This window comes from Lepeophtheirus salmonis, chromosome 2, assembly GCF_016086655.4.
Source record: "Lepeophtheirus salmonis chromosome 2, UVic_Lsal_1.4, whole genome shotgun sequence".
Classification (NCBI taxonomy): domain Eukaryota; kingdom Metazoa; phylum Arthropoda; class Copepoda; order Siphonostomatoida; family Caligidae; genus Lepeophtheirus; species Lepeophtheirus salmonis.
In genome coordinates this window covers 13,950,418-13,968,303 of record NC_052132.2, presented here as the reverse complement: position 1 = coordinate 13,968,303, position 17,886 = coordinate 13,950,418, and the positions used below count along the sequence as shown (strand labels likewise).

General features: G+C 35.6%; 4 protein-coding genes and 1 non-coding gene across 5 annotated transcripts; 2 read left to right on the top strand and 3 right to left on the bottom strand.

Annotated features, from left to right (window-relative positions):
• Positions 1-1,346: 1,346 nt before the first annotated feature.
• On the bottom strand, positions 1,347-2,466 carry LOC121132436 (small ribosomal subunit protein uS2-like). The gene has a single exon (XM_040727835.2). The coding sequence runs from the start codon at positions 2,384-2,386 to the stop codon at positions 1,355-1,357; it is 1,032 nt and encodes a 343-aa protein (XP_040583769.2). The 5' UTR covers positions 2,387-2,466; the 3' UTR covers positions 1,347-1,354.
• Positions 2,467-3,505: 1,039 nt separating this feature from the next.
• Positions 3,506-6,138, bottom strand: LOC121132437 (uncharacterized). Its single transcript, XM_040727836.2, has 5 exons — positions 4,939-6,138; positions 4,720-4,880; positions 4,492-4,666; positions 4,102-4,427; positions 3,506-4,037 (listed from the first exon to the last, which is right to left on the bottom strand). Exons 1-5 carry the CDS (start codon positions 5,729-5,731, stop codon positions 3,744-3,746), a joined length of 1,749 nt encoding a protein of 582 aa, XP_040583770.1. The 5' UTR covers positions 5,732-6,138; the 3' UTR covers positions 3,506-3,743.
• Positions 6,139-9,130: 2,992 nt separating this feature from the next.
• On the top strand, positions 9,131-12,159 carry LOC121132438 (uncharacterized). The gene is made up of 4 exons (XM_040727839.2): positions 9,131-9,205; positions 9,313-10,003; positions 10,063-10,258; positions 10,330-12,159. The coding sequence occupies exons 2-4, from the start codon at positions 9,666-9,668 to the stop codon at positions 11,818-11,820; spliced, it is 2,025 nt and encodes a 674-aa protein (XP_040583773.1). The 5' UTR covers positions 9,131-9,205; positions 9,313-9,665; the 3' UTR covers positions 11,821-12,159.
• Positions 12,160-12,185: 26 nt separating this feature from the next.
• LOC139904762 (trimeric intracellular cation channel type 1B.1-like) lies at positions 12,186-14,099 on the top strand. Its single transcript, XM_071886613.1, has 4 exons — positions 12,186-12,516; positions 12,638-12,810; positions 12,868-13,044; positions 13,225-14,099. The coding sequence occupies exons 2-4, from the start codon at positions 12,639-12,641 to the stop codon at positions 13,506-13,508; spliced, it is 633 nt and encodes a 210-aa protein (XP_071742714.1). The 5' UTR covers positions 12,186-12,516; position 12,638; the 3' UTR covers positions 13,509-14,099.
• Positions 14,060-15,608, bottom strand: LOC121132440 (uncharacterized). The gene is made up of 2 exons (XR_011778936.1): positions 14,724-15,608; positions 14,060-14,584 (listed from the first exon to the last, which is right to left on the bottom strand). It is a non-coding gene; the product is annotated as an uncharacterized protein (transcript).
• Between the last annotated feature and the right edge of the window lie 2,278 nt (positions 15,609-17,886).

Below are 17,886 nucleotides of genomic sequence, written 5' to 3'. Positions count from 1 at the left end.
CTCAATATAATCCTAATCAAAATGTATTTAAATAAATAATAAAAAATGTTCTAACAAATAATTCGGATCAAATCTAATTTAAATGTTTCTTCGTTTAAATTGAATCTTTACAGTGGCTATATCATCCTAGTATATCATGTCATGTGACATATACTTTTTAATATGATCAAGATTTGTGATAATTATTTCTAAAAAGTATCGTAGGCCTAAAATCAGGACAATTTAAAGTACAACATCGTTAATAGAACAAGGTTCATGAAGAGACGAAGAACATCGTTCTCGTCTCTCTATTAGATTATTCGTATTCCAATTCTGAGATGTTCCAACTGTACTGAGCTTCACAGTTTTCCTCGCATACGTCTCTCATTTCCTTATCCTTTCATACGACCTGACCTTTGAGTCCTTCCTCAAATATTCTGTGATTTACCTCGCCCTATCCTACTGCATTTTCTTCCCGACACATGCTGGCTTATAAATTATAAGCCATTTCGTGGAAATTGATTCACTACCTTTGTAAAGGATATCATAATTTATAAATATCAAGCAAATAAGTTTTTATCATCTTTTGATACATTTATTAATTAAAAACTCAATTTGCATTATTTCCTATAATGAATGAAATTATTTATCATTGATTTCCCTCCGTAGTAAGATATTTAATATATTATCATAATTCAATCCTCCCAAAATCTGCCATTGTCATCTTATAATGCTTTGATCATTTAAGCTTAAAAAACACAATAACAATATGAAGCACGTTTGATAGTTAAACCGGAAACGGTGTCAAAAACTAATAACCTACTAGTATACTAAAATTAATCTTCATACTCATTAACGTAGGACTTCTGATTCAGTTTAAATGGTAAAACTCAGAACGTGAGACATAAACCAATACATCCTAGATAGATCAGTACAAAACGATTATCTCTACTGACAACAAACACCAGGGTACCAGTAACAGGGCTATATTAGCAGAAAGAAGATTTGGAAACTCCTTTCTTATAATACGAATATTGGTAATTTCAAATTAATTCATCAAAATAGATCCAGGAAATCATTTCAATAGACTAAATTCTTCTATTTTAGCTTATTAAAATTAACCTTCCAAGGATGACAAGCAATAATACTAATATTTGAAATTTTAGAGCTATGACAATTTGGCCGTCAACAATTGATTCCCCCAAATGTACACTCAAAATAGCAAAATGAAGCCAAACTATGCATCAAAAAATTTTTTTTTCACAATGAAGAATAGAGGGAATGGCAACGTTAGCACTAGCACATACTTAACATAGATTTTAATGAAAGTAGTATTGCATATGGAAATAAAATGACCAGCCAAAGAGTTTATATTTTACATAATATGAACTATGTATTTCAGGATATCAACAAAGTTTAACTCCAGTTGTGGGCACCAGGTCCACCCCATTGGGATGTGGGTGGTTGTTGTTCCGTAGTGGCAGCAGTCGTGGTCTCGGCAGCCCAATCGGAAGGTCAGCAGCAGCAGTTTGAGAGCTCCAGTCATCATTGATAAATGATTTAATGGGAGCAGCGGCGGGAGTACCAGCAGCAGCTGCTGCAGCACTAGTTGGGGCTGCAGCGGAGCAGCAGCACCTCCAGGAGCGGGTTCATTGGCCCAATCGTTATCCATACCAGTTTCCCAGTCTTCTTGAGCGGGGGCGTTGGTAGCTGCAGTGGTAGCGAGAGCAGCTTGAGCTTGTGCCAAACTGTCTTGACGAGCCTGTTCTTCCTTTTCAGCCTCTTCGGGATCTCTGTAAAAGAAGAGATCAGGCATCACATCCCATGGAATCTCGCGGGAGATGGATCCACGAAGGCGAAGAACCTCACGAGCGAGGAACCACCACATTAGCCCTAAGGAGTTAGCGGATTTGTTGTTGCATGGAATACACATGTCGATGAATCGGGATGGGGTGTCCACATTGCAGAAGGCAATGATGGGGATATTGGCGTAGGACGATTCAGTCACGGGTTGATGATCCGCACGTGGATCGGCTACGACGAGGAGTCTGGGCTCACGGAAAGCAGCCTGGATCTGATTGGTGAAAGCTCCAGGAGTAAATCTTCCAGCGATGGGAGTGGCGCCGATGTAGCGGGCAAACTTAAGAACGGCTCTTTGTCCGTAAGATCGAGAGCTGACCACAAAGACGTCAGCGGGATTCTCGATTGCGGCAATCGCACGAGCAGACAACATGAGCTTCTCCCAGGTCTTACGCAAATCGATGATGTTGACACCATCCGGTCTTCTCTTGAAGATATACTGCTCCATCGTCACTTCGGAATTCTCAGATCCGATGTGAGATGTTGCAGCCAACATCTTGGTGATGTCCTCCTCTTGAAGTTTTAATACATCCAAACCTCCCGACATTTTCGTTGAAGTAAATAATTACGGATTTCAACGCACAAGTAGTTCACTCGATGCCACTTGGGAGCAAAAGAAGGAGGAAGCGGAAATTTATTAAAATCAAAATAAACACATTCAGAAGTACCAACAGTCTATTCTATTCAGTGGGCCGCTCACTAATGGATTCAGCCCTTGCCTCAATTCTTCCTCTTTTTTTAGAACGATAATGATTAATCATATTTTAATACTAATCTACTCCAATTTTGCCGTTCCATCACTGTCCACTAACTCAAAGTATTTGCTCACAGCCTTTATTTTTCCAATATTTATAATAATTAATATAGTAAAAGATTTGATCAATATTGGCTATTGTTTTATGCGGCCGAACGAAGTACGTAAACTTGAATATTGATAACAAGACTCAAAATTATTGTTAGCTAAATTCACACAAATATATTTTTCCATCGAGTGTTTTTATCAATCTAATATATGCCTATGGTTCTTACAATGTGTTATTTCGAAATGTTGGGCAACATTTAGTCCAGTAAATGAAGAAATATAAAGTTTGAACTATACTAACTCATATTTAAAGATTCCACACAGCCTTTGACTCTGAAAATTCTAGTATTAAATGTTTGAATTTAATTGATTGATAGTCAATGTTATTCAAAATATAGCATTTTATAATAAATGAAAACTATTTTTATACTTGTTATGTTTAAAACTCGAGTTTTCTTTGTTTCAAGTTGAAAACTGATGTTTTTTTCTACAAATACTCAATAAGTTCTATGAATAATAAATCAAGAGAGTTGTAAAATATATCATTTGATAGCTTGAGCATTTAGTTAAAAAAGGATCACCTTCAAAAGCGCGCCTCAGCGTTGTTAATTTGCAATATAGCTTTTACAATATTTAAAGGAAAATTATCAACAAAAGCCAATTTCATTATTAATTAGTTATCAACAGTAAAATGTCTAGAATATATATTAATTTTATAGATATTTGGTTACATTGAAGGACGAATTGTGGTCATATATATGGCTGTCCTTACTTTCGATTGTACATATAATGTCATTAAGATCCGTAGCAGGTATATTGTCATGACTTGAGTATTAAAGATATGAAATTATGACTCGAAGCACGGAATGTTTTATCATTTATTATTATGGATTTCACTTTGTTAAAAAAACAAACTTATGAATATTACAAATAAGAGGTAGGCATCTCAAATGAATGAAATCTCAATCTTGGTCCCTTTTATCATGTATAAAATGTTGCATTGTTTATTGCAGAAGATAATAAATATGAATAATCATAAAATGTTTATGTCACTAGAGGTCAAATATATTGAAAGTAAAATGCATCTCAGCGGAGATGCTTATCAGTATCCAAATGATCCTTTGAAGACTTGAGCCTTCAGTTCTCTCCTTAAAATTTTTCCCGTTTGATTTTTAGGTAGAGTGTCCACAAACATGACTCCAGCACCAAGTTTTTTATGAGGCGCAACCTTTTCCGTAACAAAGTCAATGATTCCTTGTTCCATAACACTTCGATTTTTTCGGACAACATAAGCTCTAGGCAGCTCTCCATTACGTTCATCAGGAACTCCAACGACTGCCACATCATCTACACCAGGATATTTTCGGATTAAATCCTCTAATTCAGAAGGAGCAACCTATGAAATAAAAGATACTCATTATTTGAAGAGTCATATCAATACATATTAAACAACGACGTACTTGAAGACCTTTTACTTTGATAAGTTCCTTTAATCTATCAACGATATAAAACTGCCCATCCTGATTATAATACGCAATGTCTCCAGTATGTAACCAGCCGTTTTGAATGATTTTATCAGTAGCTTTCTTATTTTTATAGTATCCCTGCATGATTTGAGGGCCACTCACACAGAGTTCTCCATTTTCTCCAGGACCAAGAACCTTTCCTGTATCGATATCTATAATTTTCCCAATAGTATTAGGGATCAAATTACCACAGCTTCCATAAATAATTCCATCCTTGGGTTGAACATGTGTAACAGGACTGCACTCTGTCATTCCATAGCCTAATCATTTAAAGAAACAATACAAAAACCATTTAGACTCAATGCCTTTTTCCTATTTATTTACCTTCTTGAAACCGAAGATCCGAATCACATTTATTCATAAATTTCTCTATCAAAGTTGGACCAAATGTAGACGCACCTCCATTGAGCATTTTGATGGAAGAAAGAAGAGAAGGCTTGATGAGTGGACTTGATGTCATAAAACTTACCAAAGGAGGTACAACAAGCATATGAGTGGGCTATAGAGAAGGAGAGTAATAATTAATGTCAGGAAAAACTATTGAATCAAAACCTTATATTGGACAAGGCTATTGATGAACATTTCAGGTTCGAATTTTGGAAGGGTGATAAGTTTGACTCCGAAACGAAGGCCGACAGACAATGAGCAAGTCATGGCAAAGATATGAAAAAAGGGGAGCACAGCAATGGAGATGTGTTGCTCAACATCATCACCTATAAATATATATTTATTTAAATGAGTGTTATCATATAGATATGGAGGAAATATTACCAATAAAATTATGGATGCTTGGATGAGAGAGTTGAGTTATGTTATTAACCAGATTGGAATGAGTAAGTGCCACTCCTTTTGGAGGTCCAGTTGTACCCGAAGAGTAGGGTAGGGCGAGAATGTCTTTATGTGGATCAATCGTTTCTCTCTGATCAAAGAAAGATCCATCGTCAAAGATGGCCATTTCCATAAAAGACTTGCAGTCCGAGGGCGTCTCTTCCATGCCAATAACAATTATTTTTTGAATCCCCGAATATATTTCGCAGGACTGTTTGATATTTTGAAGGAACAGGCCAATGGTCATGACGTATTTAGCACCAGAGTTATCCAGTTGACGAGCAATTTCTTCAGGCCGATATGTAGGATTCATTGTGGTGAGAGTGACTCCAATGCTGGCACATCCCATGAACGCAATGACGAACTCTGGGATGTTGGGCACAACGAGTCCCATGACGTCCCCTTTTTTGGCACCTAGGCGCAGCAAGGCACTTCCAAACTTTTGCGAGAGGGAATGGACCATTTCGTAGGTGTATGTACGACCCGTCATTCCACAGACTAGTGCCTCTCGCTCCTTGTAGTCCTCCAAGTTTTCCCAAATGAAGTCTGCGTAGGGGATGGAAGGCAGCTCTACCTCTTCGTAGGGGCTGTATTGAATCAACTTCTCTTCTCCAGGCTTGATGAGAGGGGCTCCAAAATGGCCGTAGGACTGTTTGGCCTTCAGATAGGAACAGCTGGTCCTCAGTCTGCGAATATGGCGGATATGCCCAAAAAAAGCTCTTTGCATCAGCCCCATTCTTAGTTGTATTCTTCTAATATATTTTCAATGAGTAGGTAACGAACACACTCCAATCCCAACTAATTCTCCTCCTCTGAATTAAACTCACAAACTATCCAACAGCGACTACAACTTACAAGCCAAGGGTATGACAGAGTAGTATTCACTCTCTGTATGACTTAAGAACAAAACAAACTCAGATGAGAGATTTTCTTAGTTGTGTTTGTTATTACTAATCAAGTTTGAAGTTACACACTGAATGACCTTATTATTTGCTTTCTTGCTAGCTACATACACTCCCAGCCAATAGGAGAGTTCAATTCACAAATGCAAGAGTGACGTCAAAGCGCATGATTAATAAAAATGAAAATAGTTGCTTGGCCGCGTATGTTGCCACAATCCATTTTATTTACTATTTTTATGACGTCACTATATGTCAAATTCCGTCATAACTAATACTCGTATCTTGTGTACAAACTGGTAAAGTAAATCGTCCAATTTGAAAGAATTTTTTAATTTATTCATTTAACATTTTTAGAAAAAACGATAATTTCTTAATGCTCCTTAGGATAAAAGTTTCTCAATTGGGGGGGGGGGCGGAGCTACATTTCTCCTACCTCCGAACACCCCTACAATAAATTAAGTATTATTAACCATTCAATTATTGCATATTCTCATTACATGTAGATGTAAATTTATCATTTAAATGTATTAATTTGTATTGAGTAACTACGTTTGAGTGTGCTCATGAAAAAACGAAGAGTAGCACAGGGGATTTATTGAGGAATTACATTCTATATTAATAAAGTAAATCTGTTACTGAAGCAAGGTGTGTCTGTTCGTTGGCCCCTAATAACTCCGAGCAATGCCGAGAACTACCGCTAGTTGTCTGATATTATAATCGGGTGAATAATTAATTTTGTTGCCAATAGATTGGTAGCAAGCTACCTAATATCAAGTTAAAAATACATATCAATTAATCAGATTTTCTTAACTTCACCTGTGTTTTTTTTCCAAATTAATAGCTTCACAAGTTGTATTTCATATATTATTTGAACAATTTTTTTGGTGCACTTATGAAAAAAAAATATGAAGACCAAATAAACTTTTTATGAAAATTAAACGTACTTATCTTTTCTTTCAACAAAGTTATAGGCAATCAAAATGGTGCGGGACTTTTGCTCCACCTGTTATTATGATTGATTCAATTATTAGAAGTGCAGCGGCATAGTATGATTATAACTAAGGTCACTACTCAATGTTCAATATAAAATATGTACATACTAAGAAAAATCATGATATTTTTGGACTTTCTAATAAAAGAGGCCAGATTATAATGGAAAAAATAAATATTTACAATAATCTCTGGGCATAAGAAATTATTTTGCAGGGGTTCTTTATATCGTAGTTGAAGGAGTACTTTTTAATTCATTATCTCACTTATTTTGATATTTTTTTTCTTCTACGATCGATGGATTGTCCAATACTTGGGGTATTCTATATAAAAAAGTTTTTAAAACTATAATAACTATTTAAGGAGGACAAAATCGCACGAGTGTAATATGAGCCCAGTATCCAGCTAAAAGGTATTTTATACATGAATCCTAATTCACGATATGACTTAATGCAACACAAAAAAATTCTACGACGCTTATGAAGAACTATTTTCAAATTCCTTATATCATATTTGATGTCATTATTATTTAGAATGAGTATTTATGATTATTAAAGAAAACTATTGACGTAAAACTCGTACACTACAAGAACCCGGAGCTAATTAGTATATAATTACGCAAGAAATAAAGCAATCTTTGTAATTATGAGGAGCATCCATGTCAGTAGAAGTGCTACTTCTAAGCAAAAGGCACTATAATTTAAATGACCTTTGGATATAGCCAGTATTTGCTGATGGGGTTTGTCAAATTGATTCAAGCTATTCCTACCAATCACTCAGGGGGATCATTCAAATTAAAGATATACATTCAATTTCCAAAAGCATCGTAATCTAAGGTATTACTGTATTCAATAACGTCGGAATAGGAGGCTATATGTACCTCAAGACCTCATTCTTAATTCATAATTTTTTAATGTCACAAGTTATATTTTTGTTTTAAACTTACACCAGTTATAGCCCTTCAATATTGAATGTAATTTGCCCATCTCATATTTTAGACCTTCTAAGTAATTAACTTTGCCTCTCAATGAACAAAATATTAAGAATAAAATCAAACTACACAATATACAATATTGTATTTTTAGAATGTAACGTTTAGAGGGTACAAATTTATTAGATATGTAGGACCGTAAATATTTGTAAAATTTCGTTCCTTGTGCAGGACAAATGTAGGTCATTGATAATTATGTACTATGTACATAAATACTAAGCTATTGAAATTCCAAAGGTTAAGCATAATAATATATTGACCTAATAACGAAGTAATATATTAACTATTATTATCCATGTGCATGTTAAATTGGTTTCTTATAGAGGTGGGCATGCCCCTAATTAATAGACACAGAAAACATTAACAGATTGACAAATGAGCAGATTTGTGATTAGCAGAATACCAAAATTGTAAAAACGATATCCCCATAATTACTTCTTACTTTCTTAGAGATCTACTGATTTTTGAAGATTTTATATTTGAGCCAAAATTCAATTTTCAAATGGATAGATTTATAAATCCCTTGCCTCGGGCATATCACCCTGTTAGTGACACTTCTAAGAGGTCAAGTGAGGAAGACTTCTGAAGGACTATCCATACAAATTGTAATGAAGACTAAAAAAATTATATATTTATGTCCACTTAGTGGGGGGAGTTTCAGAGAGTTTTAGGTCAAGAACAAGACATAATATCTCTGTTCTCTCGTTAAATATTCATAATTCCTCTCTTGTTTGGAACCTCTGACCTAAACAGAATCCTTGGTGATCTGCGTCTCATTTGACAGACATTTACTTTAGAATAATTTAATTAGTGGACACATAATCCTAAAAAATTAGCGATAGCAGAACAGCCAAGGAAATTAGCAGACTAGCGAAAAATTAGCGATTGCCCACTTTTGGTATTTATCAATTATAATAATTAATAGATCCACTCATTTTTATTTCAAATTACTATGAATATAATAGTTTTATTAATGGTCCGACAAGGAAATGGACTTGTACGTTAATACACAATAGTATTTTGGCCATGATGCTAGAAGGATCTGATCCAGTATCTAAAACCTAATGGCACAAAATTAGAGAGGATTATTACTTAAAGGGGCCTAACAGCCAATTGGTGATCATGGCTGAAGAAAGTGAGTAAATAATAGAAGGCTCTCTAATAGAGCCCTCACAGCCTTGTAGTATAATATTGGAGTATATACATATATATAGAGAGAGAGAGATTTATAAACTTTTTGAGAAAATAAGGCTGTGAAAGGCAATGCTTATGGACGTGGGAAGGGAAAGGAAAAAATGGTAGTTGATGAGGACTGTTGAATGATAAGGTAGTAATTAGAATTGCACTACTAAAATTTAGTGATTCTCTCCCTTTCTCTCTTCTTTCCCCTTTCTCTTTCTTTCTTCCTTTTTCTCTTTCTCTCTCCCTTTCTAGCTCTACTTCTCTTCTCGTGAAATATAAAACATTTGACGTGGTGTTGTGTCAGATCAAAATCTTGGACTTAAGATTTGCTAGCTGTGATTTTTTTGGTGAAAATGATGTACGAAGATGATGGGTGTGCCGGAAGGAGGATCGTGGAAGTCTGAGGGCCCAAGGGATGATAGGATGGGAGTGAATGAGAGTATTGAATGATTATGAATGAGCCCGGATGGGCCTTTCCTCCCCAGAGTTGTCGTAGTCGCCGTGTGGAGAGTGGAGGAGGTGAGTAAGTAGTGCCAGAAGTAGTTGTCGAAAGTGAGACTTGTGTGGGCCTGAGGAGAAGATGGGAAGATGAAGACTTGGGAATAATGGGTGGAGCCCTGTCCCACTTTTTCCAGTCTGGGCATGCCTTGCTCTCCTACAGTCACAACCGAGCCGTGTCCGAGCAAACAAGGAGAAACATCCGAATCGTGTTTGACGCTCTTCGAGCCAATCCCAAAGTGACGGTTCAAAGACTAGATGGCCTTCTGTCCACCATTCCGCGCAGTGAAAACATTTTGCAAATTCACAATGAAGAAGGCTACAACCTTCTTCAAAAGTGCGTGGGCATCAACAACTTGGAGATGATCCGTTGGTGTCTCTCCAGGAACATTGATATCAACAGAGGCGCCTGCTCACTCCCTCTACACATTGCCTGCCTAAAGGGGTAAGTCAGCAAGTCTGGGGACTCCGTGTCCAACACTCATTATTGTGTACATATTCAAGGTATGAAGATGCAGTTGAGCTTTTATTGAAACACGGAGCTCGCGTGGACGTGGAAGCCCGAATGTGTTGGCCTGGACATCATCAACAAAACTGTGAGGAACGTGGAAAACATTCTACTCGAGCTAAGGATGATCATTTCTATAGATCCTCGGATAAACTTCAATGTGCAATCTATTACGCTATAGATGGGGATCAGGTCTGTGGATGGCTTGATTTTGAATACGGATTTTATTAAAAAATATACTAATACTTATTTTTGATTTTAAGGTTGATATTTTAGAACTTCTTGCGCAACAAGGGGAAGATCACTGGCTCCCGTGGCAACAGAAAAGGCCTCTTCTTCATATAGCATGTGAAAGGGGTGCCTGGAACTGTGTAAAGTATCTAGTCTCTGAACGTTCTGATGAAATAAACCAGTGCTACGATGAATATTACCCAATTCACCAAGCCTCTCTGCATGATATCAAGTTTTTAGAGCTTCTCATTCAATGTGGAGCAGAAACAACGGTTCGTACTCCAACTCAACTCATGACTGCTCTTCATGTTGTGTTGCTCCAAGGAAAAAAGACTGCTGAGGATACTTTGCAAACAACGAAGCTTCTTATGGAACATGGACTCCGTGATTTGATTAACGAGGCGGATTCTCTTGGGAATACTCCGTTGCACGTGCTTATTGTTCGTTATGCATTAGAAGAAAGACGTTACGGCTACCACGATGATCATCAACCTTGGAATAAATGGGATATGCTGCATATCGTAAGATATTTGTTACAAAATGGAGCTCGCCCCTCTATAAATCATACGAGCAACTCTGCATTGGCATGTGTACTAAGACATGTAACAGACTGGGAATTTCGTTATGACTTACTGCATATGCTTTTACAAGAAGGTGGTGATCCCAATGTAGAAGGGCGTGATGGGTCTGTTCCTCTTATGGTTTGCCTCGTTCCCCTCATTAATAAAGACCCTCTTCATCATTTTAATCACACTATGAAAGTATGTTATTTGAATTGTGTTCGCATTCTCTGTCAATTCGGAGGTAACCCCAATTGTTCAACACGCTCCAACCTCACTCCTTTGCATGTGTTAATGTTTACTGCTAGTGAAAACATCTCCCTTGCTCGTGAAGATGAGAAATCATCTGGTTTTGAATTTATCAGAAATTTGTTAACAGTGTTATTACAACACGGCTTGGATCCCAATGTTCGCTTTAGTCAACGTTCTAATCATATCCTATATTCACTAATGGATATGGTCAAAAACGCAAGGTTTCCCAAGGATCTCTCATATGTGTACGACTTAACCCTTACCTTAATTCAATTTGGAGCGAATCCGAATGTGAGTGTGGATAGCGAGACCAACAATAATAGCACAAAAACAAGCACACTCGCATTTATCAAGAAAAACCCTACCCGGGTGATTGACAGCTTTGTAAGACTTCTCATTACAAAAGAACATTTGTGCAGTAAGGATGGGGATCAGGACCACTTTGCTCGCATTCTCCGACTCTACTACTTTACTATGAATCATGCTGAACTCTATTCCTCACTCAAAGTATTGTATGCACAAACCGGAATGATCCCCATGAAAAGCTCCCTCGGTCAAGTCATAAAAGAACTCTACTCAAAACCCAGAACTCTTAAGCAAATGACCAGAGTTATTATTTACAATCATATTGGTCAAAAACCCGCTTTAAATGCTAATAAGCTCCCCCTTCCTCCAGCTTTAAGAGAATATATTCTCAGTTTTGAACCTTAAAATTTATTCACTACACATATATAAATTCATTTATAAATTTAGGTTTATTATGATTATATAACTACATTTAAGTATAAGCATATATACCACATAAAAGTCTTCTTTTTTTTTATATATCAAATGTTGTATGTTAATGGTATGCCTTTAAAAAAAATCAAAAGAAAAAAACAAACAAGCCCCAAAACAGACAGATACTAAAAGTGTTAATGATTATAATAATGGATGTGTTAAAGAAAATTATGTTAATTAATTATTAATAAACTATTAATGCTGATGTCAGATATCATACTATACAATACATTCTTTTTCTTATTAAAAAAAAATTACTTGTTCATAAAATGAATGATTTATTAACTAATTTTTTGTACAGTTGCTGCACAAAGAGAGGAGAGGTTTTATACTTTGACTGTTGCCTTATATGCTATATTTATCTTCTTGTACACGATGTGCATGTTTTACTTAAAATATAAGGTGTGTGTTGTGTTGTATATTCTGTTGAGGAGTTGTGTTAAATCAGTTGACACACGGGACTTACACAGTTAAAGATGATTTATATTAATATTTATATAGTAGAGTGTTTTGATTTCTGGATTCTATTGAGTAGTAAACGTGTTTGGAGGGGAGCCATTGCATTTGTATAAACTGTATACTGCATATTTTGTAAACTACACTTTCCTTAAGCCACTACCTGAAAAGGTATACCGATCATAAATATATTTGTAAATACAGACTCTGTTCCCAATGTAAAACTTGAGGAATGCATTTGCGTCTGACTGTATTTTCTATCTCTCATAACACTTTACTTCCTCTTTTACAGAATGATACCAAATTTGCCCCTAAGGCTATACCCTCTATTTGAAATATGTGATGCTGCTTCGGTGAGTTTAAAACTTAAACGAGAGCATGGACATCGGGTAAATATCTTTGCATTATGGAGTGCTACAATATTTAATTGTCATGCTGGAAATTTATTGACTCATATATTGTTAGGTTTGAATCGTTGTTTTGGGGTATTTTAAAGACAGAATTTTCTTATTTACTTTATAGGGAAGCCTACAATCAATGCATTTAGTAACGTCGAATATATTGCTCTTGTCACATTGGTTTTCTTTTCAATCCTTCTCTGTCCACGAAATATGATAGATACCTTGCTTCAAGTAACTCCTATTCATGTATTTTTAATTATGGTGTGCGAAATATTTCGATCGTACAAGATTTTGAAAGGCAAGTTCTCAAATAAATTAAACAAATACAATATTTATTACTTGTCTGTTTGATATTTAATTAATTACTATAAACTAATATTTAAATTAATACCTTCCTATTGAATTTGAATACAACTTTCTTTTAATTAAATGCATGTATCTGGATATTGTCAGGAACGATATTTTATATTTTTTTCAGGGATCAATGAAGGCCAAAAAGAATATCCAGGGACTTTATGGCCCAGCATAATTATTGGATCTATTCGGGGGAACGGCTCTGGATGGATGAAACCCGTGCGTTCCATTATTTTGAGTGACCCATCTTCTTTTTTTAAGGGTGAATGGTTTGCACCGAGTCGAGCCTCCCAAATTGCAATTGTATCTGCTGTATTACTAACCATTTGCAAACAAGATGGGTCCATATTTGTGTCATTAGTTGGATTATTGATATCAGTAGCTTTTACCGATGCGTTTCCTAATTAAATATGGTTTGAACTTAAGGATGTTGGTAGCCCACCCTTAACTAACAAGGAAATGAAAGTGCATTATAATCTTTTGAAAGTTAAAAAGTCAATGTGAAGATAATCTTATGAAAGATTTAATTAATTATATTGTTATTGTATGCTAAGATAAATTTATTAAATCCCCTGTGAAAAACTCATTATGTGTGTGTGTGTGTGATGACACTTGAATACTAATATTATAAGCAACTACAATCATTTATCTTTTCTAGAAATAATTGTTACATGATGTAGGCGTGAATTGTGATATTCCTTTAAGCATTTAATTGTATAGCTCATAATGTGTTTTAATTGAAAATTTGTAGTACCTTATTAACAAAAAATAATGTATCTATATTTTTTTATGGTTCTAATAATTTTATTTTTTAATAATTATCGTTTTATAGCTTAAATGTTGAATTTAATTCATTTTAATCTTGTAGATAGCTTACTCCAATCCCAATTAATTGTCATTTGCTCATGTAAAAGCTGTACGCATTAATGGATTAATTATATAATTAAAATGAAACACCGTTTTGTGAATGAATAAATATTATATTTTTTGTTTAAGAAATTATCCTCTATACACTACAATGTTCTTCTCGGTCTCCCATAGTTTAACTTCATAGAGCCTAGCAAATCCTTCATTTAAATGTGGAAACAGAGACTCCCATATAAAAATAGCCATGTTTTCCGAAGTTGATGTCTTGTTGGTCAAGGAGAAATAGGGTACATCCTTATCGATATTTTTGTGATCTAGAACCTCCAATACATGATGTGAAATCAAATCTTTCAAGTCGGATAAATTCATGGTCATTCCAGTTATAGGATCGGGCGGACCAGATACCGTAACTTCCATGACATAATTATGACCATGCCCATTAGGATTGTTACATTTTCCAAAAATTTGTAGGTTTTGATGAGGACTCAATGCGTTACTATGAAGACGATGAGACGCACTAAAATGTTCTCTTCGGGTGAGGTAAACAGTCATCTTGGATAAATGTAACTTACTTTTGTAGGGGAGTGCCTAAAACAACTATATTCAGTAAGTGAATCCTAAATGAAACATACATGAGTGGACATCTACATCAATATATCATAATATATGTATGACATATAAAAACACGTTGAGGAGGAAAGGGTCAAAGTACATTTAAGCAGAATTTGACATTTTTAAATTCATTTTTATTTTTACCTAGATGAGTTTGGGATGTAACTAAAAATGGAGGATTTTGAAGGATTTGGGAAGATGGTTATGAGAGTCTAAAAATCTGAGACGCGTCCTTTTCTTTCCCAATCTCCAAAACGAGTAGGCTCAGGTCCTTTTGGTCCACCAATTTCTCCAGTAACAGGATTCACAGCATCCTGAATCTTTTTTTGAATTTCTGCATCTTCAATTTCTTCTTGAATGGCCTTTTCTTTCTTCCCCTTTGGAGGATCACGCGACTTACCACTGCAATAATGTCTTGACTCTAGAAGAGAAAGAGGAGTGGCTCTGACTCTTACTAGGTGGAATGACTTTTGGAGAAAAAGAGCCATGATTCTACTATTGAATCACGCAGAGATTATTCACGGATTGTCTTATTATTAGCTACTTAGTTATTACTTATTAGTAGCTAATAAGTAATATTTAACAAATATAAAATAATTTTATTCCAACTATTTACAAATTACTTGGATTAGCTGAAAATCAGCTGGAATATTTTGAATACGTACGTATGGATGCGAGATCAAAGTTTGTATAAGAAGCAATGTTACGCAATAAAAAAATTGTAAGGCAAACTGAGCAGATTTATTAAATAACTATCTCGCTTCCTCTTTCAGGTGACGTCATTGGGCGCACTTTTATCGGTAAATGTAATACATAGAAAATAACAAATTTAGTAATTTAGATTTTTCAATTATCCTTCATCGTTATATTCCTGTATTTGGGGATCTCAATGACGTCATATGTTATGTTGAGTAAATTTTCAGTAAGATATACAATATTTGTTGACTAAACTTGTAACAATAACATTGATAACAAGTTCTAGGCGCTGCAAGAAATGGAACGTCAATTCTTAGGCGCAGAAATAAAGTGACGTCATTGGGATAGAAAGGAGAATCTTCTCTATGTGCACGAAGCACTCTCTCTCTGTCTGTATAAATGTTGTGTACAAGTTACGATTTTGTATAAGCTACAAGTTGCACAAAAAATTGTACATGTTGTAATCAAAAAATGAGCTGAATAATTTTAGATGAAGATCATGCAATAATTGAATATTCCATGGATGATCCATATATTAATGTTGTAGTTTTTGAGTGTTAATGGTGAGTATATTACTATAATATAAATATTATAAAGGTCACAGTTATATTACTTATAAATACATAATAACCATGTAATTTAAATACATCAATATACAGTTGGTATTTAGAATGCTCAATATTGGAATTAATTAATGAATTATAAGACATTGCAACATGTACCCGATATACAGCGTGCAGTAATTGATTCCCGTGCACAATTTCGCCCAGATTATCGTAAGTAAAGGAGGCAGAGAATTGAAATTTTGACTGGTTTATTGGGATGTCAATAGCTATATCATTTCTCAAAAATAGCCTCCCTTTGCTGCCTGCATGGCCTCGATCCTGGGGCAGAAGGGCAAGCACGTCTTCCTCACAAAGTCCTCCCACTCGTTGTCCACTGCAGCCATCAGGGACTCTACATCGGGTTGAGAGGTCGCATAAGCCTTCCTCTCAATGGCGCTCCTCACCCCATAGTCCAAGAAGCTTCTGGTCTTTTGACGGTAGCCAAAAGTCATAAGACCAGAATTGGAAAATAATTTACAAAATTCATAGCTATTTACAGATTTTTTTTTTTTTTTGGAAATAAAATTTCAAATATTGGCCATCTTTCTCATAGCCTTCAACGGGCTCATATCTATCTTCGCCTTCACCAAGTCCAAAAAGAAGGAGACCACCGCTGCCAAGATTCCATACGAGGCTCAATCCATCCCTTTTTAGCTTCTTCACCTTGAAGACGAGCCTCTTTGAGCGGCCGATGATCCTGACAAATTATGTTATCTTGACATGGGCGTGAACCAAGTTGGATATCCTTTTTCTTTGAACTTTCATCGTCGCTCTTGATCGTAATACTTTTTTTTTAAATGTTCTAATTGGATTATAGAATAAGCTCATGTAACTTAAAATGGTTTAAAATAAGGAGTACGAGCTCTAAACAAGTTTAAATCCTACTGCATGATTCATTGCTACACACTATATATATAAAATATAGATTGTGTAGTGTATTGTCAAACTACCTGGCCCCCTCCTCCTCAATACCGCTTCAATCAGCAGACGATCTTGAACCAGCAGCCCGTTCTAGGGAGAAACCAGGGTATTCTCCACGGTGCAATTCCCTCCAGCCGATAACCATGAACTGACAGCCCGTCCAGGCAAAGAAAGGACCATCACATTTGCGTCGATAGATGTGTCTTGACCGAGAGAAAGAAGAGTGAAATAATTAGTAGTTAGATCTGGAGAAAATAATATTGTTGTAAAATGGTGGAAAAAGATCTGAGAGTCAATGCAGGAGCAAGCCCGTCCAAGTTGTCATTCGAATCTGTAACTTGATTCCCAGGGAGATAAAAGTGAAGAAGGAAATCAAATGGCTGATTAGGAAGGATATGATTTGGTCGGATGACAAGAATAAGTCTTATTTCTTTGATCAGGTCTTTGATGCAAACACTCCGAATGAAGAGATTTCCTCTCACCTATGCACGATAATCATTAATTCTGCCTTTCGTGGATTTAACGAAAACATTTTTACCTATAAGACTACATCTTCAGCTAAGACGCATACGATGATGGCGTACGAGAACCGGATGGAGCTATAACCTTTTCCTATTTGAATCTCGTTGACTTGGCTGGTTCAGAACGTGTGGGACAAACAGGCTCAACTGGAAAAAGGCTACGTGAAGGAGGCAACATCAATAAATCTCTATTAGTTTTAAGTCAGGTCTTTAGTAAGTTAAGCGAAGGCTCCAGAGGTTTTGCTCCATTTTGTGATTCTTAGTTAAAAAAATCATTGGGAGGAAATCCTAGGACAGCTAATATTTGTACTGTGACTCCTGTTGAGAAAGAACAAACGAAATCCACTTTAGGATTTGCATCCAGAGCTAAGAAGATTGTTCAAAATGCTAAAATGAATGACGTTTAGACGATCAAGCACAATTAAAAAGACTTAAAAAAGAAATTACCGCTCTTCAGCGTAAGCTTGAAGAAGAAAAGAATACAGATCGAGTAGTTGAACTTGAACAGCTTACAAGTGTTTTGAGAGAAAAGGATCGACAAAAAATGGAAGAAAAATAAATGGC

Coding starts and splice junctions, on each gene's coding strand:
- LOC121132436 (XM_040727835.2), bottom strand. CDS start 2,386: ATGTCGGGAGGTTTGGATGTATTAAAACTTCAAGAGGAGGACATCACC.
- LOC121132437 (XM_040727836.2), bottom strand. CDS start 5,731: ATGGGGCTGATGCAAAGAGCTTTTTTTGGGCATATCCGCCATATTCGC. Junction 4,881..4,938: donor AAGCATCCATAATTTTATTG/GTAATATTTCCT, acceptor ATATATTTATAG/GTGATGATGTTGAGCAACAC. Junction 4,428..4,491: donor GGATCTTCGGTTTCAAGAAG/GTAAATAAATAG, acceptor TTAAATGATTAG/GCTATGGAATGACAGAGTGC.
- LOC121132438 (XM_040727839.2), top strand. CDS start 9,666: ATGGGTGGAGCCCTGTCCCACTTTTTCCAGTCTGGGCATGCCTTGCTC. Junction 10,004..10,062: donor CACATTGCCTGCCTAAAGGG/GTAAGTCAGCAA, acceptor TACATATTCAAG/GTATGAAGATGCAGTTGAGC. Junction 10,259..10,329: donor ACGCTATAGATGGGGATCAG/GTCTGTGGATGG, acceptor TTTGATTTTAAG/GTTGATATTTTAGAACTTCT.
- LOC139904762 (XM_071886613.1), top strand. CDS start 12,639: ATGATACCAAATTTGCCCCTAAGGCTATACCCTCTATTTGAAATATGT. Junction 12,811..12,867: donor ATTGACTCATATATTGTTAG/GTTTGAATCGTT, acceptor TTTACTTTATAG/GGAAGCCTACAATCAATGCA. Junction 13,045..13,224: donor ATCGTACAAGATTTTGAAAG/GCAAGTTCTCAA, acceptor TATTTTTTTCAG/GGATCAATGAAGGCCAAAAA.